This window comes from Anomalospiza imberbis, chromosome 6, assembly GCF_031753505.1.
Source record: "Anomalospiza imberbis isolate Cuckoo-Finch-1a 21T00152 chromosome 6, ASM3175350v1, whole genome shotgun sequence".
Taxonomy (NCBI): domain Eukaryota; kingdom Metazoa; phylum Chordata; class Aves; order Passeriformes; family Viduidae; genus Anomalospiza; species Anomalospiza imberbis.
In genome coordinates, this window is record NC_089686.1 from 48,792,346 (window position 1) to 48,817,534 (window position 25,189).

Sequence of the window (25,189 nt, forward strand, 5' to 3'; positions counted from 1 at the left end):
GAAAAAAGGAGAGTGGTGGGGTCACACTGGCTTTTAGGCAATAAAAGTGATATAAAATAGCTAAAGGCGTCACGACTAAAAGGAACCTTCATTAGAAAGGGAGGCTGGGGGCACTGTACTCCAAATGTCACTATGTCATTCTCACTTTCCTGTAAGCTGTTTGTCTACAAAATTTTGGAGAGACAGATGCTTGGGTGGAAGGACATTTGGAAATAGTTTGGTAGCCAGTGGAGATGCCCAGGCAGCAGCTAAGCCCTTGAAAAGTAACAAGAATGAAGCACTGTCGTATTGACCTTCTGAGTCAAGGGGAGCTGCTGTACTGCTGAGATCCTGGTTTTTAGTGCTGAAGGGGTAAATGAACGTACTTATTTAGCAAAATACTCAGAAATTTGGTTGTATATTATACTGCTGATGAAACTGGATAATGATTTTGTTCAGGTTATTTTTGCATGGCTGGAGAAGGGACAGTGTGCATGTACTTTGTGCGAGCCTTTCCAGACAGTGTGTGACTGTCCTGACCTGCTGTCCTTGGTTGTCACCTAAGAGAAGGTGGTTAAATAATGCTGGAGTTCTATGACACGAGTTTTGTAATGTGAGTAAATATCATCTGTTTAGCTGTAAGCAAATAAATCTTTTAAACTATCACAGTGGATACCTTAGGGGAAGAAAAAATATAGCTACTGCATAATGCTTACACAGTGGGATCCTGGTTTGGGGGAGGGCTGTGCCTGCAGTCATTATGTCTTCATGTTAATTACAAAGCCAGGAAAAGGAAATGGGAGTGTTGTTGGAGGAAATCAGTGTATTTCAAGTTTAGTTTAAAAATAACCGACACCTTAAAAATCTTGTACAGTTGATCAGGAGATTAGTGTCAGGGTTTTTTTAGAGCACTTGAATCCTAAATATAACAGTGGATAGAGACAGTCATATTCCTGACAGTGCTGGTGTGTTCTGGGAGCAGAGTGTGGAAAATCACCCCTACTTGATATCTCTGAAGCTGAAACCAGATAAGTCTGGCCTCTTTAAAGGGCATATTGTTCCTGCTGTCACTCATATCTCTTCTGACATTGGTACTTCTAAAACTCTGATTCAAGATCTCAGTGCAGTCAAGATTTATGGTTGGTAGGTCTGAGAGTTGGTTTTCTTCCTGAATGACTTGTGTGAATGAACCACTGGAGTCCTTCTACCAGGAATACTGAAACAGAAGAATATTGTATACATGAATGGAAATTAATTAAAATTTTAAGATAATAATTTATAATGTATGACTCTTGTTGTGGTTTCAGCTGGGATAGTGAATTTTCCTCTAGTAGCTGCTGAAGTGCTGTGTTTTGGATTTCAGATGAGAAAAATGTTGACAACACACTGATGATTTAGTTGTTTCGAGTAGGCTGGGAGGGGACATGGTCAGGACAGCAAGGCCAAACTGATCACAAGGATATTTCATACCATATGGCATCGTTCTGAGCAAAAATTTGGGAAGGGAGCTGCAGCTGCTTAGGGGACTGGCTGGGCATCAGCTGGGGGGCGGTGACCACTTGCATTGTGCATCACTTGTTTTTGTGTATTCTTCTATCATTTTTATTATTATTATTTCCTCCTTTTTTGTCCTATCAAGCTGTCTTTATCTCATCCCACACGTTTTACCTTTTTCTAGTGCTCTTTCCCATCCCACTGGGGGGCAGTGAGGGAATGGCTGTGTGGTGTTTCACTGCTTGCTGAGTTAAACCACAACTACATTAAAAAACAAACAAACAAAAGACTGCACCTGTTCACAGTATGGATTTCTTGTCTTTTCAGCTTTGCTTTGCTGTTTTGTGATCCAGAATACAGAGCTTGTTAACTGTTTATTATCATGCTGGTAGTTTTAACATTGTACTCAGTTATTTATAAAGAATGATTTAATAGGTTAGTAGTAGCATTAGCCAAGTCTTGCTTATTGATTTCCCAGTATAATAACAAATAAGTGTACTGACATAGTTAACTGTACAGATAATTAGTGGCTGCATGTTTGGAGCCAGATGCTCTGCTATGATAATAGTGAAATAAGTGGAGTTTTGCCAGCAAACAACTTGACCTGTTCTCTGTTTGGCTGTCTGGAAATGCATTTTTACTTTGTAAAGCCCCAGTGTTTTGAAAGATCTGTCTGCAGGTATGTCATGGTTAGATGGAAGCTACAATTTCTAGGAAACAGCAGATGTTTAGAGTGTCTGGTGAGTGACAACACTGGCACTGGGCTAATTGTCACGTTCTTAATGGGCATATCCCTGCTCAATGGTCTTAAGCCAGTAATAATCAAAGGCCTGATTTATTGAGTTGATATGGTTGGGGTTTTTTTTTGAAGGGGGAGGAGGGATGGCATATTGATTAATAAATTTAAAAGCGCCTTCCTACATGCACAAGATTTTAATTTGGGAAGCTGGTATCTATTGCTGTGTGGAATAATAATTTTAAGTAGCTGAACTAGAAAAGTGCATGTTAACATTGTGTTTGTGCATAAATTCATTCTTAGTGTTGTAGGGCATAGTTGGATGCAGGGAACATTAAAAGAGCTTGATAGTAGGTCAACCAAGTCCAACAGAAGGTGAAATTCACTTTATTCTAATAATTGATTAAATGTTATTAGCAGACTTTAAAGATATTGGTGGGGCAGCTCTTCAGGGATGAGCAACCTAAACATGTGCCTTCCTGTTTCCATAGCAACACATCATTTTCATCCTTTCCAGGCTGCCTGGATTGCATTGTGTACTGCAAGACTATTAGATTCAGTAGAGCTATAGTAACAGCTCAGTATTTTCCCTAAACCTTGCTATTAAATGTTTTTCTTTTGGATGATGATTAAAAAAAAAAAAAAAGTAGTTGTGATTATTGTGCTTTTTTAAGAGAAATAAATCAGGACAGCAGAGCAGAAAATGAGGACAGGCAGCTGGGGTAAAGTGTTTTGGTCCCATTCCTTTACTGCAAAACTGGCAATTCCTGTGACCATGCAAATCCACTTTGTTGATAAGGTTGAAGTTTTGCAGGTCTAGCTCTCAGTCTGGTGGTAATTGTTAAAATCTTTGGAAGTGTTTTTGATTCATATTGTTTAAGCTGTTGGAGAGAACTGAAGCAATGTAGTAAATGTTAAGGCTATAAATGGTGGCCATTAGCAAGGATCAGTTTTCCAGCACGGTGGATCATGGCCTTGGATGAACATTTAGAGGTGGCATTTTCAAGCACGACGTAAGCGACTTGGTAACTTTCCAGGATATCTGAGGCAATTTCAGACTGCAGCATATTCATATTTTACTGTGAGCTTAAAACTCTTCTGTTGGATTTGGAATGTCAAACTTGTCTATCAAGTCACAGAACTCTTAAGACTGGGACAAAGGATCTCAGTATCATTTTCACACAGTTCTCAGCTGCTGTGAGCACAGGAAAATCCTTTAAAATGCATATCCTTTGGATAGAGAAATACCTTTTAGAAAGATGTGTCTTTTCTCTTGTCTGTCAGAGATGAATAATTCAGTATATCCCTATGCAAATGTTTGTTACTCTATGAAAAAATGTGTGCACCTTATTCTTCTCTCCATTTATGTAGTGTCTGTTTCCCAGTGATGAATCTCTATCAAATACAGCAATATGCTACAGTGTCTTCTGAGCTGATTACAAGTGTATCTTCTGCTTTGGCATTGTGGAGGCTTAAATCACTGTTGAAACTGTGAATTTTAAAATGCTATTTTAATGTTACCACTGTACAGTAAAAGAAGCAAATTACCACGAGGAAGTATTTAAGCAATACATGGAGATGCAGATCACCACAATATTTTCCTTTGGCCTTTAGGATGTTTAATTTTCTGTTTCTCTAATTGTATAAATTTTTCCATGGGGTGTTGCAAGGCGTGTCAGTAAAAATCGAGAGCTTTCACAGTAGTTGTCGCTGTAGTTACACAGTGCAGCTCTTAGCCTCCTGCACTGAGAGTAAACCTCCTGCAATCCCCTCAAATCCTTTATTGGCAGAAAGATTGAAAGAGACACTGCTGGTGAGGAGGTACCAAGCACAGATTCTCTGTTGCACTGGTACATTTGCAGCTAATGCTCTCTTCATGCAGGGGTCTGCAGAAATGTTGGATGGATGAGGACAGAAGGGAGAGGGGACAAAAGACATCTTTTTAGGGGGAAAGAGGTGCTGGACACAGAAAGTGGAAGGTAAGAAATAAGTGCCAAAGTGAATTAAAAATAATCTCATTTCAGAGATGATGGCTCCATAAAAAAAGGAGTAAGATGCCTTTTACAGCCCTGTGAGCTGTAGCCCTCCACAGAGGCAGAACTGTCACGCTCACAGGATGCTGCTGTTCTCCTGACTCCGGAATTCCGGGCTTCACTTAATCCTCAGGGTCTGTGCAGCACGAATGTGGAAATCAACGCTGACTCCTAGCAATAGCTTTTTGTCTCAACAGATCCCATATGCCTTCAGGAGCCCTCAAATGGCTTTTAGCATGGCTTCTCTCTACTTAACTGAGTTCTGCTTTCACTCCGTATTATTTTCTTTCCTCTGTTCTGAATGGCCATTAATTTAAGGATGTTGTATGAATTACTCCTGTAAATTGTGAACTTTTAATATGTTCCCTGGGATAGTCAAATATCCCTGGACTACAGATGAGGGGGAAAAAAAGCACTGAGGAGCATTTTCCCAGGAAATCACTCTTTAAAAGCAGGCCTATATAAGTCACCTTTGCCTTAATGATGCCTTCATGAAGTTTTTTTTCATTACTGAATAAAGCAATATGGGTTTATTTCATATCAGTCACCATGTGAGAAGGGATAATGAAGTGCATGATGTCTCATGTTAAATTTAACTGTTCATTTTTTCAAATGTATTCTACATACATGGGTGAACCAAATAACACCTTCGCTTCAGGGGTTTTATTCACTTCTTTTCTCAAGTTCCAGATTTACAGAGCACCGTGAACATAAACCCGTGGATGATTAAATACAATAGAGATTTTTAGAGCTTTTTAATTATTTATTTTCATTACACAACATCCATGGGCTCAAGGTGAAGTCAGACCATGCAGTAGATCCTTGGCCTAAAGAGATAACAACCTAAAGTAGTTAAAATGAGGTGGGAAAACGCAGAAAGAGCACAGTCAGTGAGTAGCCCTTAGCCAGTAATGCTGCACTCAGAGGTTTAGTCCCCTGCTGTCTGCTGCTTTTTGTGATGGTTTCTGCCATTTGTCAGAGGGAAGGTCTGACCAGATCCCTTCAGAGCTCAGGAATGAGGATTATAGCTCTGCTTGGTGCAGGGTAATTCTTTCTCTATAATGAGCAAGTTTGGAGTCACATGGATAAAAGGAGCAAAGTAACAGAGTAACAGAAACAGCTGGAAATGAAAGAATTAGTCATCACTCAGGGTTTTGCTTTCAGTTGCACTCAACTTTTTTCCTCATGGCTTCTTTTTTCATTTCAAGGATAAGCAATTGGTCCAATTTGCCTTTCCCATCAAGGATTGCCTTTGCTTCTTAAATCCTATTAAGACCTTTGCTGTTTGCCAGTTGGAGAAGCAGCTTTGAATCCATCCATGTAGTCAGCCTGAAGAAGAACTGGTTACCTAATCACATTGCCAGCTAAGTAGTTTTTGCACCTCCTGGGACTTGGGTCGAGCCAGTGCACACTGACATGAGGCTGAACTTGAATTACATTGCCTTGCAGAAGGAAAGTTGTGGTCAGTATCATGTTAGACAAATGAAACCTTCAAAAATAGAATTATGCTTTGGGCTGAATACAATGTTGTCATTGTTTAATTGTCCCCTGGAGAGCCAATAAAAATTCTCAGTAGCAAAAACATCCAAAAAGCATCTCTTGCAGAGAGAGCAAGAAATGTTTCTGCCTGAGAGAGCTTTGGGAGCTTTCTAAAACAAATAAAAAAACCCCAACCAAGCCAAAAAACCCACAATAACTAATTAAAAAAAAAAAAAAGAATTCAATAAAGTGCTGTGGGAACTGTAGACTAATTAATTAAAAAGATTTCCTAAGAAATTTCTGAAAAAGATAACCTTTCATGCTGGAAAGTAAACAGTTCCATGAGCAACCTTTCAGCAAGACATGCTGGCTAGGAGAGAAGGTGTTGAAAATCAGAGCAACCGAGAGTATTCAGACCATATTTCAACACTGTGATTTAAAGTGTTCAAAGCAACAGCTGCTGCTTAAACATAATTCCCGTTTCTTAAGAAGTTACTCCAATGTAATGTGTTTCTTCTGTAATAATAGGCATTCTCATGCAGAAATTGGTAACAATCCATCAGGTAGATGAAAAAGCTTGGGAAGTCCCTTTGGTGTATATTTGAACAAACTAGTTATCAAAGATGCAGTAAAACTAAGAAGACACAGCTTGGTGCTTGCTGAAGGGAGCTCCTAATGCAGAGCTCACCATCTTGCTATGGAAGGTTTTGTTAGGTGCACAGCATTCAGAGTTTTCTATGCGTAGATGGCATTTTGGACAATCAAAGTGCATAAGTATGTTCAAAATTGTTTAAGGATTTGGGGGACAGTTGAAATCTCAGGGGGTTTCTGATTTTGCCTGGGAAGCATCCTATTTTTCAGAAAGCTTGATGTCTCCTGAGAGCAAGTTTGTAAAGCAGGTTGGGCTGGGCATCTGGGCATGGTCTGTCTGCTTTAACTTTGAACTCTGCCTGAGCTAGTCAGATATCTGTAGGCAGTGGAGAGGAAGAGATGGGTAAAAGGGTGGCGGTAGAAGGATTCTTTTGACTTCAGATATTTGCTTTGGGTGAGATGAACCCTAAAACTCTAAAACAGCCTGTTTGTCAGTGGCGTGTGAGATGATTTAGATTCCTCTGTGAAGGATGGCTACGTGCATGCACAGGTACATACACCATGGATGTTTTGGGCTTAGGCAAGTTGAATCCCACTTATAGAAACTCAGGTACTCCAAAACACCGTGAACTTCTGCAGAGGGATGTGTGCAGAGACACAAATCGTGTTGTGCTACAAATCATGTTGTCACTATCAATGCAAGGTCTGAAAGCATGAAATCTGTTAAGCAAACATCCCTAGCTGTATGTGGAATACATGTCTGTATGTATACATAGAAATATTTTGCAAACACAAATATTAAGTGCAGTATTGCCACTCGTGTTGTAAACCTTTTTCATATCTGTTTTTTGGACAAAAAAGAAAAGACACATAGATAGCTGTGGTCATCTTGAAATACTTTGACCTGGATGGTTCTTGTATCCTTCGTAGGATTTTAAAGTAAAGATTATGTTCTTAATTTTTAACCTTTCTGTGTCAGTAGTTATTACAGAGAGCTTTAAAATGCTGATAGTGCCTCCTCCCTCTCCCCCCAAGAAAAACGATATTGAAAGAAATGAAAAGGCTCTGATTTAGGGAATCCAAGCATTTTAAAATCTTTAGATTAATTTGGAACATGAATCACTTCTACTAGGTTGATTGGATGCTTAAAATTCTTATTCTTGCTTCATCCTATTCCTGAATAGATTTAAGAAACCTCCATATATTGGGTCTCACTGAGATGGAGTTCATTTTCCAGAATCATGAGAATTGCATTTTGGTTCACCCATGAACAGAACTACAGTTCTGTTAGTAAGTGAGCCTGAAAAGTAAGGATCTCTTAGCTGTTCTGCACAAGGATTATTTTCATGATTGGTGTTCAGCAGGCCTTAAGTTATTACAGAACCAGAGAAAAAAACATTTCAAAGTGTTTTAAGAAAACATCTTAACATTGTCTGGCTTTGTCATCTTCATATTTGGTTGTTCTGTTTTCCAGCAGAGTAAAGGATAAATTCAGCTTCTCTCACATTCCTGTTGCAGGTTAGTGAGAACTATGTAAAGTGTTCATTTGTTTGGATGTTACATACACAGTTCTGTGGACACACAAGCATATCAACTATTGCTTTTCTTGCTGCAAACCGAAGCTTTCTGTTTTACCAGAAGTTTGGGCTTGATTGGATTTTGGTCCTTTACACTATCTTTTTAGTATTATTATCTATCGCTTTAAAGGTTTTCACACTATTGCTTTTTCTCTGTGAGTAATGATAAATATTTGTTATAGAGCCAAATGTGGCTTTAAAATCTACCTAATCCTTTTCTGTCTCACTTTCTTTCTAGGCTGCCTTCTATATCTGCTCCTGCTGTGTAATTAGTCTAGTGCCAAATATAAAATGGAAGAAACTGGCTTTCTGCATGGCCACGGGAAAGAGCAGTTAGGCCAATGTATGGAGAGCTCACATTTCCAGTGTTTCTGTTTCCTCCAAAGTGAGGAGAGCAAACCTCCTGAATTCTTAATTTGGTCAAATATTATTTCAGAGATAGGAGTATTTGTTTTGTTTATCTTTTTTATTCTGAAGAATACTTTGTTATTCCAGGTCTCTGGCAGATACAGTCCTTCCAAAATAGTGTCAGATATTCCTGTCTTTAGTCCAGTTAGTTTCTTCTTCTCCCTGAGGTTATGCAGAGGATCAGATGGGAAAGTGCTGAACAGCATCTCAGGGACCCAGCTTGCATTGTCCATTCTGGTCTCCAACCTTCTGGAGCTGGCATGGTGCCTCTGAATCCCTCTGCCCATCAGCTGTTCTCCCTGTTGTTGTGCCAGCGACAGATTTTACTTTCCAGCCTCGGATCCCTGCACCTGATGCGTGAATGCTGTTTTCAGTTTAGCTAATTTGCCAGCACCCAAAAAATGTAGCAGAGCAGGAACTTTCAGAAGACATCTTACAGCATTGATTGCAAGAATTTTTCATCTCAGGACACTGTTTTGTGCTTGCCTTTCTTCCAAGGACTGACTTGATATATTCCCTCTGCTTAAGGAGCTACCCCCAGTTCAGAATCTAGGTGCATCTTCTACTGATGGAGGCACAGTGGTGAGGTGTCCCCAAAATGTACCTTGAATGTTATGGGTAAGGAATGTTGTTTGCATTTCCTATTCAGAATAGCTACAATGGTGTCACTTGGCACTCAGTGGCATCCCAAATTCTGCCAGTGTTTCTCTCCTTGCCTTGTGCACTTCTAGGGAAGATCAGGTAAGAAGGATGTGAAGGGTGAATGTATGGGTATCTGACCCACAGAGGAGGGTGAAGGTAGAACTGTGAAGAAGCTGGACTGCAGCAAGGTTATTTTCTGACTATTTGGCCAGAATATGTAAAATAATCTGCTCTCTGCCACTCAGGTCTGGGGTCTGTTTAGCCCTGTGCATTGCTTGAAGTGCTCATATTTTGCCAGCTTGGTATTGAAATTTAACAGCTTTGTTTTTTCCAACAAGAATTATGGGTTTGTAATTAAATAGTTCAGTGAATATAAGTAATGGACAATAGAGTAAAATTTGTCCGTACAGATAATAAAAGGTAAAAGTTTGCAAGCTAAACTTGCCCAGAACCTCTGTTCTGCACCAGAAGTAATGCCAAAACTTGTTTCTGTCTAAGCAAACTCGCCTTTTGTTTTAACACATATTAATGGCAGAACTCTTCCTTTGCTTAATATCAGCAAGCAATTCTCCCAGACCTCACTCAACAGTCATGTATGATTTTGAAATGATGATTGGAGAAGCAGATCCAATCCTGCCTTATAGGCTGTCTGCTTTGATTCTTCTCCTGACCATTTTAAATTCTTAATGGTAATACTTGTTTTTAATTATAGCTGGCAAAGCCTATTCACCCACTCCTTCTTTCATAGCTAGTATTGACCATTTGCTTACTTTTCCCAGAGCTCTTAGTGAAATATGACCCTTAGTGAACTCTTGCTTTAAAAGTACAGTTAAAAGGACAGAGTTGTTATTCCTATGGTCCTGGTCTCCCTAGCTATTGCTTACCTGTGGAGAAAATTCGTGTATCCCATCTGATACACATCATTTGGCTCATTACTTTGCATAAGTTTCTTGACAGGGTGATATGATTGAAGTTCCTGATCTTTTCCTAGCCCTTAAGAAATACGAAGAGCTGGACCACTTGGTCCTCCTTGGCAGAAATCATACTAATGGCTTAGCTGTGTGGATGGGACTGAGGGTGCAGTTTATGGTGTTAATACTTTTCAGTTTGTTTAGGGTTTTGTTGTGGTGTTTTTTTGAATTGTTTTTCTTCAGTATTCAACAGTTTCACTTCCCATTGGAAGTTAACACCAGTCCAGCAATGCACAGCCAACCTTATGTAAGAGCATTGTGTTTCATCAGCCCTTCTGAGAAAACGTGACTTGCCTTTGGTGCACACACTTGACGTAAACCTCTCTATGGTTTGTGTTTGAAATCTGAATCATGGGATTTTTTTATTGCTTGGCTTCATCTTTTGTCATAGCTCTGTCAGCTGTCTGTTTTCTTCTTTGAAAGGGGTCCTGTTAGTTCACAGAACTATATTCTTTGAGGAGGAGGACAATGGTGGCTGCAAATGGCATCAGTGTGAATGTGAGGCCGTTACCACTTTTTACTCCTCTTCTAAGTGTTCAAATGACCCAACCCTTGTTGTATCTGAGTAGGTCTAGAGTTACCTTGTTTAGACCCCCACACAGTGGTGAGTATAAGTCCCTGTACCAATAGGCACAGACTGAGACAGACAGACAAGACAAGGCACATGACCCACAGGAGTTTTATTAGATGTGCACTTGCACTACAGTACAGTGCAAGTAGGCACAGTTGAACAAGATACAAGTGGGTTAACTCAAGTACAACAGTTGCAGCACAGAGGAAACTCCTAATCCACAAATCCTGCCCAGAAAGGAAGGTTAGCGCACCCTGAACTCTCTCTGACTACAGCTATGCTATAGCTTTTACTGAGCTATGTATTTTAAAGCTCTCACTGTGTGCAGTACTACAGTACTGTCATTTTTGCAACTGCACTGTGACACTTGTAGGGGTGCCACCATCTGAGCCATTGTGATACGCCAAGATCACAACTTGAAACTTTGCAAAATAAGGCATCCTACTATCATCACTGCTGAGCTGCAGCTACTTTTGTTCTGTGGCGATGTTTGCGTAGCAGTGAGAAAGTCTACCAGTTCAATCAGTAAGATGGAAACTTAGCAACTCAGTCACCACTTGTTTCCTTGATTTTTCTCTTTGCATTTCTAACACTTTAGCTTATGACTGCTGGAATTGATCTCAGATTACTTGTTAAGCATGGGGGGGAAAAAAAGCCCTCACTTGTTTAATATCAACAAGCAGTTTTTTTAGACTTCACTCAACAGAAATGCACATTCATATCATGTGTCTTGAAACTTGACCAAAATGCAGCCTTGCAAATTGCTAAGGGAAAATGAAAGGGAAGAAGTTCAAAATAAAGCCCATTTAAACACAAAGCTATTTTACATAAGATGTCCATGTGGAAAGTTTACACATTTCAATTCTTGGTTCTGACTTGGAGAATTGTGTTCTGCAGAAAAGGACACCTTCAGAGATAAATCCCAGAACGCTCACTTTTGTTCAGTGCAAACAGCCCTTCAGAGGAAGAGAATAGCAGTCAGAAGAGAAGAAATTGTAGGTAAATGTAACCATATGGACTATCTCTTCAGCTTTTGTTATATCGTAAGTATTTTTTTATAAGATGCCAAGGACTGACAGTCATCTGTAGCCTGGTCTGTGGGATTGCCTTAAAGCTCATGCTTGTAAGTAGACCAGTGTTCTACAAAGGGTTGCTATATGAAGTATGTTAAGCACCAAAACACTTCCAAAATATCCTTTTCCAACCTAGCTGTTCTTCCTTGATGAGAAAATTCCTGAGAGCCCAGTGGGGTCTCTTGTTTTAGGCTTCAGCCAACAAAGTAGGAGGAAGCACCATTTCACCTGCATGCAGCTGCTCGTCCTGCTGGCTGTCATTTCTCCTGCTCTTTGATTTGCTTAGTGCTGTGAAAGCTACATGTAGGACTGGAATGCAGTTTAAGGGGGTTGTCAGATTCTTGCTTCTGTGTTCATCTATGACTTTTCCTAGGCCTGTGCTGAAGATGCCCTTCGGTTCTAGGTCTTGGAGGTAACGTTGTAGGTCAGACGAATCACAGTTGTCCCCTCCTTTTCTTTGTGTCATCATTTATGTCAGTTTGAAGTGTGTGCAAGTTTGAAATGGTAATGCTTTACTACCCAGAATTCACAGGCACAAATGGCCATGGCACCACATGGTCCCATGGGACACTTGGATGACTCGCACTCTTCTAGATGAGCTCTGACATTCTGCCTTGCGTGGATGACCTCTTACTAAGCACTAGGTATAAGGTATTCTCTGCATGTTCTGTTTCACATGGTACAGAGGGTCATGAGACTGCAGTCTCTGGCTCTGTGGTGAGACTGTGATTGTCTAGTTCTGGTCTTACAAAGTTTAAACAATGTGACACATTGAATGCCTGTCACTGTGAGAGGCAGGGGTGTAAGTTTTGAATGAATGTCACTTTCTGCCATGTCTGATATCCTGATGGAACAGACATTAGTGCCACAGTCAGAGCTTCGGGACAAATCTCTCCATTAATTAATTTCTGTCAGGTGTTTTTGTCCTGTACTTAAGTGACCAAAATTCAAAGATTTTCTTGTCTTCTACAGGTGTAGAAAAAAGCATCTTTAATGCTTAATCCTCTCTGCACTGCAGCTGCTTCGTGTATGATATAATCCTCATGTATTGTCAGTGGACCAGTTACGTTCAGTCTTGAACAAAGTCGTGAGCCCAGGTTTTGTTCTGTGTTGAGTTGGAGATGCTTTCCTGTTGGGAAGGAATTGACAAGTTTGAGTAAAACCAAAGTAACAAACCTCGTGTAGCACCTGTGAGCTTTAGATATAGTTAATACCATTCATGTTTTTAATACCATTCATGTTTCCCCATGGAAACAGAAATGTGAACAGATAATCCTTGCAGTAGATTTCTGTCCTTGCTACCTACACACAGCAAAGCAGCCATCTCCATCCCACAGGGCTTCAGTTCCACCACAAAAAATACATGGGTGCAGCAGCCCAAGAAATCTGTAGTTGCAAGTCTGTTGTTTTTAAATCCTAGGATACAGTTTTGTGAATGTCTTCCTCCTTTTGTTTTTTTGGTTCAAAATGACTATGCATAACTGAGAAGGAAAAAATAAATTCTATCATAAACTAGACTGAGTGGTAACCTAAACTGTTTATTTGATGTAATGTGGAGTGATTCTTTCAAACAGATATGTAATAATTTGTGCAGTGAGCCATTCACCTCCTGCTTTGAAGTGCCCTTTGAGAACAGAATGAAATTTCTATTGTCATTGTAATTTGGCTAGATAGTACTTCCTCTAGGGGTGGGCTCAGTTATTTGCCTGATGCTAAAAACAGTGCACAGGAAAATGCACAGCATGCTTGCATGGATCTGCTACGACTTTTTTTGCTAAGTGACATCTTACTGTGTTTTTCCCCACTTCCAGGCATTGCTGGAATGTGGAGCTCCTTCTCCACAGACAGTTTTCAGGCTGTGGCAGATGTGCTACATTGCCCTTGGAAATTATCATAAACACGATTCCTTCCCATTTTGTAACTCTTGGCTACTTATATGCTGTGGAAATGAAACAGAAAAGATTAGATGTGCTCTGTAATGCTTTTCTGTTTTCTGTTTGTGGCATAGACACTGATATCGAAGTACAAACTAGAAATTAGACTTTCCCAAGTGAAATTTAATTGCAAAGGAGATGTGTGGAGATTATTGCTGCATTTTGCAGTACTGTGCATGCCTAAGCTCCTACTAGGCATATTGTATTCTCAGTTTGATTTTCTGACTCTCTTCAGTAGGTGGTTATGGGCTGTAATTGGATATTCTGACAGGTGGCCTTGAGGCCGTGACCCAGTTTGAGGTCCCTGCTGTATTACACAAGATACAAACGTAGCCAGAGAGAAGGTTCTATAGTGAAACAGAGCTTCTGCTGGGAAAAAATAATAGTTCACATAACATATTAGTTTAGAGATGTCCACATAGTGCAGGCTCCTTGCATTTGCTGTGATGAATTGTTTGAAGACATTGAAAGTCGTTCTTTCCAGGTGCCAGGATGAACCACAGACACATGACCTGAAGTCAGCCCACTTTTTGCTTGTGTAAAACCACTGCTGAGGGGACCGAGTGGTTTAGGTCCACTGCCTGAGGAGAGCTACTAATGAGGTAAAGGTGGAGTGAGGGCAGGGCTGGAGGCTACTTTGAAATCAGTATGCCTTTAGCACCACGGCTTTGTACTTAATATCAAAAACATACGGTGTTTCTTACCTGTATATTGTGTTAGCACTGCAGTGTGTCTGATTTTTATCCAGCTTACTCCCTTGAAGGCCAGACACACATTTCTGAGGGTTGTACAGCAATTGGATGGGCTGCCTGGAGCACAGGACAGCTTGCTCCTTGAAAATGTGGCTCCATAATAAAAACTGAACGTGATTCTCATGCTTCTTTCCTAGTTTTGGAGGTACAGCTGTGTATTGAGATGATGCCATCATACATTCCACTTACCAAGCTTTGCCTTTAATGATAGTTTGCACAATGCCTAGACTTCCCTTTTAATTACCAATACAGTTCCATGTGTTTCTGCAGAAAGCAACTGATATCAGTCCTGTTTCTTACAATTTAAAATTGCAGATCTTTTTCACTAATGGTAGAATTGTGGCTATTAAAAAGACAAAAGTTTAAAGGCATGCTTATTGCCTTTTATTTTATGGGACACCCTGAACCACCAGATGGCCTGAAAATACCAGGAAAACATAGTAATTTGTGTTTTGTGACTCCCTGAGAGAAGTATAGTCTAAATCTCCTTCTGCATAGTGTTACATTGTTCCTTGTGAAATTTTGAAAATAATCAAGGGAAGGTGGTTGAGACAATTGAATTTTGTTTGTGGTCCAGGCCTGATGCTGTTTAAAGAGTTGTGACTTGTTCTGAGTTGATCTCCTGCCTACTGTAACTTTGTCTGTAACAAAACAGTAGAGTAGCACTAATTTAAGGTAAAAAAAGGTATAATAATTTGAAGTACTGTGGACTATTGCTAAGAGCACAGAGCCAATATAATAGAGCTGTACTAAAACATTTAAACATTTCCCTAAAAATGTGAAACTCTCTCTTGAATAACTTGACTTCAAGATACTTGGCTTGTATTTAAGGCAAACTTCTGCTTGTTTGCCGGTGGAAAAAATAAGAGAGGAGAAACAGAAAAGAGGAGCTTTTAAAGATTTCAGTGATAAGCCTCCAGGGCACAGGCTGGTGTAGAAGCAGACTGTTTGTACCCTGCAGCTAGGCTGCAGTCATATTTGCAGCTTCCTTGTTTCCAGTTTTCCTTGCTTTGCCTTCAGACCAATTGTGAAGATGTGATTTAATATAACCTGTCTTCAGCTGCATAAAACTGATATGCCAAGGCTAGAACAGGGGATCCTGGTCTCCCTTTATCATCACCCAAGTGAGACAGACTTGATTTTCACACCAGTGTTTGGATGAGATGAATCTCTCACTCTGCTGGATATCTCCATTTGCTTTTGAGAAATACAGAAGATAATGATCTGTAGCTAAGTCGCTTGATTTTTTAGGTGGCTGAAGTTAAGTGCAGTGAATCTCACCCAGAACACTTTATTTGCTAGCATTGATTCTTCCATCTGAAGATTCCACTCAGTAATAAGGAGCAACTCTAAAATCTCTTCTTTCACCAGAATTCTCTCCAATCTGATGCAGCTTTATTTTACCTAGGAATACTTTTCTCCAGTTTAATGAACCTCTAGATTGCCGTTGTCACTTCAGTTACCTTGAGAAAGGCCTGGATAATTATTGCAGACTGAAGGAGAGCAGTAGCCTCTTCTTGTGTTGTTCAACCAAAACAGATTTGTTAAGAATTTTGTTGTCCCTCTGTATTGTATATTTAATGTTTTGGGAAAAATCCTGCAGCATTACTCTAAACTTTCATTAATGTGACTGTGAATGCAACTGAAATTCCCTTGGGATTCTGCTGTGCTGCCATGTGAGTTCTGTGGGTTTGATTTGTACTTTGAGTACTTATGTTTTAAAAGAGAAAAGTAAATGCAACATTATATGTGGTTTCACTTAACCAGTAACATGGTTAAGTTAAACCTTCCCTCACTTCACCGAACACACATCCTTTGGTTGGAGAACATGCTACAGTGCTTGTTCTAAATTTTGTTAGAAGCAATTTGTAGCTGTGCTAATGCACATCATTCTAATGTTCTTCCATGCTGGGAAGGTCTGGCACAGACATAGAAACTGAATTTTCTTGTGAAGGCATGTAGGGCTGCTGGTTCTGTGTTTTTATCAGCAATAAACTGGGAATATAAGCAATCAGAAACAAAAGAAGAAAAAGGAAAAAAAAAAAGGAGGGTGATGTGGGAAAGGGGAAAAAACCATTAAATGGTGCTCTTTGTCCAGAGGCTAGCCATTAGTTCTTCTTAGGTCTGCCTTTAACTCTGCAGATATTCCTTTCATGTCATTTTTGAAATAGATGCTTCATTACCTTCGATCTTCACTGGCTTTGGCATCTGTGCCAGTGATTCGCATAGCTGCTTGTTCACTCCTGGCCACTTTCACCAGGCTCATTTTGCCCAGCCCTCCTCCAAGAAGTTTTGTTAATATGTTACTGTCCAAAAAATGGACTTGGTGTGTTTTCTGCAAATTCTGCTTTCTCTGACACAAGTCAAGCATTTGGCTATTTCTATGTACAAACCTTTCACTGAATCTTCTACAGGCAGATGTGGTAGTTACACCTTCCATTTGCACAGCAAAAATTCTCTGCCTTTTGGCTTTCCTGGCTCTGACTACATGGTGATGAGAAACATTTTTGTGGCTTGTCATTTTATACCTGTCAACTGCCCTTTCATCTCTTCACATTTCTGCCAGGTCTGCAAGGATGTACCAGGCATTTTTGTGTAAGACCATTCATAAATCCTACTTACTTTCTATATATATTTTTTGCCAATTTTCACTCTTTTCTCATTTCAGTAACCTTAGAGATCACTGGAATCATGTAGAAAAATCTATTTTGGTGGCCTTTCAACACACTTGGAGCAGTAAAGGCTGGAAAGGACTCCACAATCATTATTTTAGGGAAGATGTTCTTGTCTGGGGTGTTCCTAGCTTGTAAATTTTTCTATGATGTTTTTTCAAAAGATGTTTCACTGGATGTGTTTATCAATTTGAAAAGTTAATGTCCTAATGCACTGTTTCTTTGACTATTTATTATACCAATAATATTCCACTGAGCAGTTTGTAATACAAAGTGACCAGAAAATTTCTGGTTTCCTCTCTCTTGTCCTGATGGGACAGGATGACAAAAGAATCAGGAAACCCTTTAAACAGATGTAGTGGGTCTTCACAGAAGCATGTAAATTGTTGTAGTAATTGCTGGTGTCTAGTTACAAAAAGTTACCACAGTGATCTTACTAAAGTTAGGACATGTTGCATTCTCTTTCCGTTACATATGTAAGCTTGGCTCATTCTGCAGGGTTCACATATTAACTGTGCCAAAAGATGTCTTTTCTTAGGTGCAATTTCCTTGAATGATTAGTCTGAGATGTGTCTCCAGTATGGGCTTGAGGTGTCTTTTTCTGCTTTTTAATATTTACAGAAACATTTTTTTCCTGGAACTTTACCAAAAAGCAAAATCCCATTAACCTGTAGGAGACTGTGTTGATATTTAAATGGGATATGTTGTCCACTCAGATTTTTGGCAGCACATGTGAGTGCATTTGGGATGTAGGTTGGGCTGTCAATATTGCACATGCACAATCATGAGAACATCTGGTGACTCCTGAGATAAGAGGGGCAGAACTTGTGTATCAGCTGAGGTATGCCTTGGCTACTGGGATGTTCTGGTGGTGCTTTGTTGTGTTCCATTGCCTTAAAGATTGTCAGGGAAATGAAATGTCATTGCTTAGTTACATCTGGCCTCAGTAATGTTTACACTTCATTGCACAAGAGGAGAACATCAATATACTAATAATGTAAAGAGAGCAGAGGACATTGAAATGTTACAGGATTTGCAGGGAAAATGGCCCTGCTAGCTTTGCAGTAATTTGTTTCTGAATTTTGAAAAGTAAAATCGTGACTGGAATTAGACTTGGTGAATTTTGGCACTTTTCTTCTCTTTATTTGGAATCCAGAATGCTGCCTCCTGCTGTTATTACCTGCTGCTTTTCAAAAATAACAATGGCATCACAAACATGATTATATGGCAGGATGGCTTTCTTTTTTAGTACAGAAAGTCACAGACATAGTCTCTGGTAGCCAAATAAAGAATAGAAAATAGGGAAGAAATAGTACTTGTAGTTCAGAATAAGGAAGTTTTGGTGGATTTTTTATTATGCCAGCCATTTATAGAACAAAATTTGCATGTTGTGCTTCAATAAAGAGAACTATAGGGTAATAATAATACATGAATTGTTATTTGGGATATGAAAGAGTAGATGCTACAAAAATAAATAATAATGAGGGAAAATAAGAATAGTAAAAGCAGTAAAGGATGTCAAAGCAAGCAGAAGAGGTAGGATGATTAAGAGTAGGGCAGGATGTTGAAGACTTGTATTTAAAGGAAAAAGGTGACGTGAATTTGAAGCTAGGAATGAAATGCAATGTGGCTAAACTGTGGCTCTGTGTACCCCAGTCCTGCAGATCATGCTGTGAATGATTTATCATGCTGCTCTTGATTTATCATACTTCTGCTTACTAGGGGAAACTTGAAAGACAGAGATTCTACATCATTTCAGGGAGGGCTCTTAAAATGCAGAGAGATTTCTGTGGGCTCTGCATAAATACTGAACTATGTATTTACTAAGTGATTTTCAAGTGTCTTTGTTATTTTGATCTCTCTTCTGTTGCTAAAAATATGGAACTAACCAAAACTGTTGTGTTTCTGTGATGTTTATTCCATATTTTCTGTCCTCTCTTTCAGGTGGCCAGTGCTTCTCTTGGGGATGGAATGAACATGGGATGTGTGGTGATGGCACCGAAGCAAACGTTTGTGTCCCAAAGCCAGTCAAAGCTCTTGGCTGTGCAAAACAGATCTTAATTGGATGTGGGGCAGGACACTCCATGGCCCTCTGTCAAAATCCTCACTAGACCCAGCACACCTGGAATCATAACATCATGGATGTGGATGGACACCTTTGGATTGTGCAGCTCAAAGGCACTACAGGGGAACTGCCCATGATTAGCACAGTAGTTGGAAACTGCAGATATTTTTCCTAAATCCCAAAGGAACAACTATGCATAAAAAGCTGTAATATTTTAAAAATTGTTTCCTGGGTTCTTGCCACGGGAATTGACTTTCTTACCTATGGACAGAATTACAGACATTCTGCCTTGATGCAATGCAACTGAAGACAGACTTACATTTTCTTGTTCTTCTGAGAAGTCTTTGAGGAAGAAACTGACTGCTTAATGGCTTACTGGTATAAATTCAGTCTGAAGAAATGGTCTGAGAAAGGTGGTTTTTGTTATTGTATCTTTACATCATGAAATGTTGCACCTGCCAACTTCTGCTGTGGTTGTGAGCTCCCAGCAGCTCAGAAAATTGTGTCACAAAGAAATGCCGGTGAACATAACTAGATGCATACACACTTTTTAAGCAGAAGATTAGGATTAAAAGAAAAGAAGCAATATAATTTAGAAGGCTGGCAAAAGGGGAATATGAGGCCCTTTTGAACTAGCTTTGTCTTGATTAAACTGTGAAAGGAGCAGTATTTTTCATTGATTATGTTCTCTGCCAGACATCAGTTCATTATAGATTTACAGGGATGCAGACCTGCATAAGTTATCATTAACTTGCAAACCAAATCTGAAGTTTCTGAAGCTACTGCTTAGGGAAGGAAAAAATCTAAGAGCTCTTAGAAACAATCAAAAGGTTCCTATCAAAGGGCATAAGTCTGTTGTAGCTGTTGAGGACAGCTTGATCCAAAGTAGCTCCTGTGTTTCCATCTTGGAAACCATGCCTTGGAATAGGAAGACATCAAGATCTGACCAGAAAGATTTTACTAGTTCTCCAGTCTAAAAGGCAGACCAGAATGCTCCTGATAATTTCAGGTTAGTTCTCACTTCTGTTTTGCAGCCCAACTGAGTTGCTGTTCACAGCATGCCCGCAGCACTTGTTCCAGGTGGGGGTTTGACAGAGAACATAGGCCTATTACTTGTGGGAGAAAGGAAAAAGTGTTAAATGAGATGTGTTTGCCTATTAGTAGCAAAATTTTGGAAGCTATTTATAAAACTGTTTTTTTCCACACAAATACAGTGGATGCCATTAAACTGGATGTTTACCACCCACAATACTTACATTTGCTGTGGTATTTAATGTATTTCAAGTTCTAAATATAGAGAATTCTACTGTGTAGTAAATGCACCTTTTAATGAGACCTACTGTTGATAAACAGTGGTTTAATTTTTAAAGCAGACTTGCTGAGGAAGAAGCCTTACAGAATTACAAAATGCTCAGAGAAAGGCTATTAGGAAATAGGACAGGAAGAGCTTCTAATGATATATCAGCTTACATATGAAGGGGAAGGAATTAAGGTGATAATATGGGCTGCATGGGTTTTTTCAGCCTTGGTTTTACAGCAGTTATAGTTCTTGGCTTCACTTTCAAGAGTATTTTATTTTTCTATTCAACAGATGAGAAACTTGAGCAGACTATGAAGCTGATTTTAGCTGTTACAGATACAAAAAATAATAATCAAATGAGTCTTCTGCAAAATATGCAGAATTAAGATTTCTATTGTAAAATGTTTTTTTTAATCCATGTGTTAGTTGTGGTTCTTTATGGCAATATACTGTTCCAGGCTGTGACCTCTTGCACTTTTAATTATCTAAATTTATTGACTGTTCTCAATGCCACTTTCTGGATACCAAAGCTTCTCTATTATTTGCACTGGACAGTTTCTCGTGCTTTCTTTGACAGTCCTGTATGAGGTTTCTATTTGTGATTTCTGCAAAATCTGTGTACCAAATAAACATGTTCTTTTGCTTCAGTAATCATCTCCTCTAAATAAGTCTGTTCCTTGATTAATCACAGCCAATATGTGCCTTACATGAGGTTTACTGGACTGGACATATTGTGACTGTGTGTGCTGTAGCTGCAGTTCATTGCAGAGGAGTCCAACAAATTATGTAACAAATAAATGTGAATCGGGTATTTGAAATTTACAGTTTTTCATGCCTGTAATGTGAACACACTTTTGGAACACAAAGAATGATTTGGGTTGATAAAGTGAAGAAAGAAAGGGGTATGTCAGTTTGTTCCTGGCCCTGATCTGGTGTTTCATATCTGCATCTGATCTTCATCTTTGAAAGGCAAGAACTGCGTTTTTCTCTCCTTTGTTGTGCCTATATAGCTTGAAGACTTTGGGAAGTAATGACTTTTCTTGACGTAGTGAGTGCTTTGTCTTCAGTCAGGGCTTCTAGGTGCTGCTGTAGTACAGAGAGTGAATAGAATTCATTGTAGAAGGTACATGGCTGACTGTCAAAACCGAGTTGCTGCTCATTCTTTCAGAAGTCAATGCCCTGTTTTGTATGTCAGTGGCTTTGTTTGCAGAATAAAGCACTGTACAAAATCAGCTATGGCTTTCTCTGTGAGGAAGGGAACACACAGTGAAAAGTTCCTAATCAGGTGGAAGAAGACAACTTTCCATGCTGATGTTAAGAGTTTATGAGTGTTGCCTGTTGATAATCCTCATGGAGAAGGTCAGTCTCTGCAAGGCAAAATGCAGACCCAGCATGCTGTGGTTCATAGAGTTCTTTAACAGGTCTTCTGTGATAAACAAAGCAAGAAGCCTGTTACATAAGCATTCTGCACTCAGGTTCAATTGGAAATAAACTGACAAAGTTTGTAATATATATATATTTACAAAAAGACCCTGGAACAAGTTAAGCAAGTGTCTGTGCAGCTGCTCTCCCCTCCCTTTTCCTGAAGATAAGCAAACCTGCCAGTGAATTGACATTCATGAGGGAGAACAAGTTGTGAACTGTTGACCTTCAGTCTAGAGAACTTTCAGGCCTTTGGGTGGATGGGAAGAATGAGAAGAAAGCTGTTGTGTGCCTTTCTGTTATTTGAAGTCCTAAGAGATCTGCAGATGTTACTCATGCAACCTCTATGTGCACCTGCGCAAAGACGTTCCTGTTCAGTTTCAAAGAATGTTGGTGAGATGATGTGTGTGTTGTGTCAGAGGTTTCTGCCTCTTGGGGGATTTGTTTGGGCCACTTGGTGGTCACCGATGTTATTTGACTTGGTGTGGCATTCTGAGTTGCTTGATGCTTTTGTGCTCAGTGTGCCAGGCTCTGGATTTGAGGTGTGCTCATTTGAAAGGTGGAGGATGGTTTTCCCAGTCACCACTCCTTATACGACACTGACTTCTGTCTGCATGCGGGCAGTCCTTTTGGTGTCTGACTAGTCTTGCCATCTGCGATCACCACAAAGGTCACTTCTAAATGAGTGGCAGGAGATTTTGCTCCGCTGCATGTTTTGAGCACAGAGAAAATGTGGGGAGGGTGGGAGAAAGTGATTTGATTGTGCTTTTTATGGCATGTGTTGAGTCGTGAGATTTAGAGATAGGGATGGACAACTGATCAAGGAGATCAGTTTGAATGTACAAGAGAAAGGTGACAATGGAAAAACATTTAAATGAATGGCAATAGAGAGCCTGATACAGTCAGCTAAAACATAGGGAAAAGGAGGGGGAGGACAGAGCCAAGACACAGCTCCTGAGGACTGAATAATCTCATGGCATAACAGCCTTCCAGCCTGCCGGTGTGGTGGGAGTGAGATGAGAGACAAACTATCCTGTTTTGTAGATGTTATTGTTCTCCCTCTTCCACTGTTTATTTATAATAATGTGAGTTGTTGACCTGCAGTGTTTGGATTTTTTCGCATTCACAGCACATCTTGAAATTTCCAGTTCTCCTCAGCCAGAACAGCAACTTCTGTCTTCACCTTGCAGACTCAGAAGTATTTTGATCAAGCCTCTGATCTAGTCCAGCATTTAACCAAATACTTACTATTTTTTCCATTTGATTCCATGAACTCTGAATCTGATTTAAACATGGTTTAAGTAATTTTGGCACTTCCAGTTCCTTTTTCGATGTTAGAGATCATGACAATGACAGACCTTGGTCACTCTGAGCAATTTTGATATTTTTGTGGTGCATGGTAAGTCTTGGGCTTTTTCTTTTAGCTAGGTATTTTCTTGAAAAGGACTCCAGAATTTTTGATCAGTATTTGAATGCTGCTTATGCTATTTACTACTAGCTGAAAATTCCAAGGGCTTGGAATGGGTGCAGCCTGGGGTTGAGAATCTTCTTGTGTGGTTTTGATTGTGGTTCAAAATGTGCACAGTAGAAAAGTGGAGCTTACATGGAATTTGCTGACAGCTCCAGCTGACACAAAAATAATTGGCCACTTTAACTTTTTACATATCAATATTTTGATACATGTGCAAAAAAGAGGTAGTACATGCTTTGTTCTTTTCCTTTAGCTTTTGTGCTATTCTTATTTCCCAGTAAATGCTGATCTTGCATCTTTTGCTCTATGTTAAAAAGAATAACAGCCTTGAATTTAAATGCTTTGCTTTTATGGAAATGGCTTTCTACTGGGTGAATATATGTGAAGATGTAGGTCTGTATGATATGTACCTTTGAAGTTAATTTGGAGGAACCGCGTGTGTAAAGCCCTTGTTTTGTAACCCATTTAGATGTTAAAGGACTGAAGTCAGGCACAGTCTTGAGCTATTTGTGCATTTCATTCAGGTTCATCAGTCAGTTGTCTCAGCATTCACCTGTTTTTAATGCAGCAGCAGTTTTTACTCATCAGTGCCTCTGTAAAACATCGAAATAGAGTATCTGACTGAAAATATTCAGCAGCAAAAATAGTCTCTGTATTTGAATCATGGCCTGGATGAACCACGTGTTTCCTTGTGGGAGAGTGAGGAAGCATAAATTTAGAGTATTGGGAGAACACATTCTTGCTTGATTGGAAACAAGAACAACAAAATAGTTATTCCTGAATAAAAGCTGTCTGAAAGATGAGAAAATTCAAGGGTGACATTTATTTTGCACAATTTTCTCTGGCATTTTTGTTTTGCGACATGTTGGATTTCATCTAATTTCCAGATGTACCTTTGCAAGTTGGTATGGGTGGAGTGTAAGTCAAATTCTTGAGTTGGCTAGCCTCTCTCTCAGTTCATGTCCAACTTCCTCATCTGTTTCCAGGCTGCTTTGCCTGTAGACCACCTGATTATCCAGATACTATACAGTCTTGGGGGGAGTTCTGTCTTCAAGTCTTGGGGTCGAGACATTGTAAGTGGAGTTTCAGAATTTCAATTCAATATTTTTCCAATACTCCCTGGTCACCATAATTATATGGTATATGTGGACACTTTGCCAGCAGACTGCATTTTTACTTTTTTTTTTTTTTTTTTTTGTATTTAGAAGCAAGACCAAGAATTGGGAGATTTTTAATGTTCTGACATGACTTTAGTTTTTGGCTGCAAATGTCAAGTTTAGCTTTTGTTTTGTTTTTACTGATTTGAATGCATGAAGACATGTGGAGCCTAAATTAGGGCAGCAGAGGAGTTGCCAATCAGTAATGAAAATACTCTGTCATTTTAACTGTGTGGGTGCTTAATCATTTTCCACAATAATCTTCTGCTCTAAAGTACAAAAGAAAAGGGATTCCTATAGGGGCATTGTGTTCTTCTGCAGACAGGGAAATAATTGCATTATATCCCCTATAAATGCCCTATAGGGGCATTGTGTTCTTCTGCAGACAGGCACCTTTTAAATAATGAAGAGATGCTTCTCTCCTCTGGTGCCTTAATTCTGAGTAGATAACTATTCCTTCTTAAATATGGCTTTTCCTCTTTTGAGATCAGAACACGTCAAAAAGAGCATAATGTCACAGAAACAGAAGCTGAGGCACAAAAAATTAAACTGGCCCAACCAAGGTAACCCAGCATGTCCACAAGTGAGTCAAGAATAAAATTCCCATTTCCTGAGTCCCAGGCCAAGGCTCTGCCTTGTAGGCTAGTGGCTCTTGATTATTTCGAGTTAATCTCACTGCCATTCTTTCACTCTCGCCTTGCTCTTCTTTCCCACTCACTGCTGATTGCTGTTTCCATTGCTCCTGCTTACATAACCCATTTTCCAAACTCATCCTGTGTCCTTCTCATTTCCCACCTCCCGAGCTACTGCCTTTCCTCCAGTCACCCACTTGCACTGACACCACCCCAGCAAAGCGTGGCCC

The 25,189-nt window shown here is 39.6% G+C and overlaps 2 protein-coding genes across 6 annotated transcripts in view; one reads left to right on the forward strand and one right to left on the reverse strand.

Moving 5' to 3' along the window:
• Positions 1 to 21,095, forward strand: part of SERGEF (secretion regulating guanine nucleotide exchange factor) — a 140,942-nt gene extending 119,847 nt beyond the window's left edge. For 2 of the 4 annotated variants that reach the window (XM_068194049.1, XM_068194048.1), the window contains one exon: positions 18,857 to 21,095. In XM_068194049.1, the coding sequence (XP_068050150.1) occupies positions 18,857 to 18,973 (117 nt within the window). In that variant the 3' untranslated portion in view covers positions 18,974 to 21,095. Of the gene's footprint in view, positions 1 to 5,450; positions 5,705 to 18,856 lie in introns of all 4 variants that reach the window. The other 2 variants (XR_011000210.1, XM_068194047.1) reach the window with 2 other exon arrangements.
• KCNC1 (potassium voltage-gated channel subfamily C member 1) overlaps positions 10,572 to 25,189 on the reverse strand; it is a 123,336-nt gene continuing 108,718 nt past the window's right edge. For both annotated transcript variants that reach the window (XM_068194046.1, XM_068194041.1), the window contains one exon: positions 10,572 to 12,683. In XM_068194046.1, coding sequence (XP_068050147.1) covers positions 12,502 to 12,683 — 182 coding nt within the window. In that variant the 3' untranslated portion in view covers positions 10,572 to 12,501. The remainder of the gene's footprint in view (positions 12,684 to 25,189) is intronic.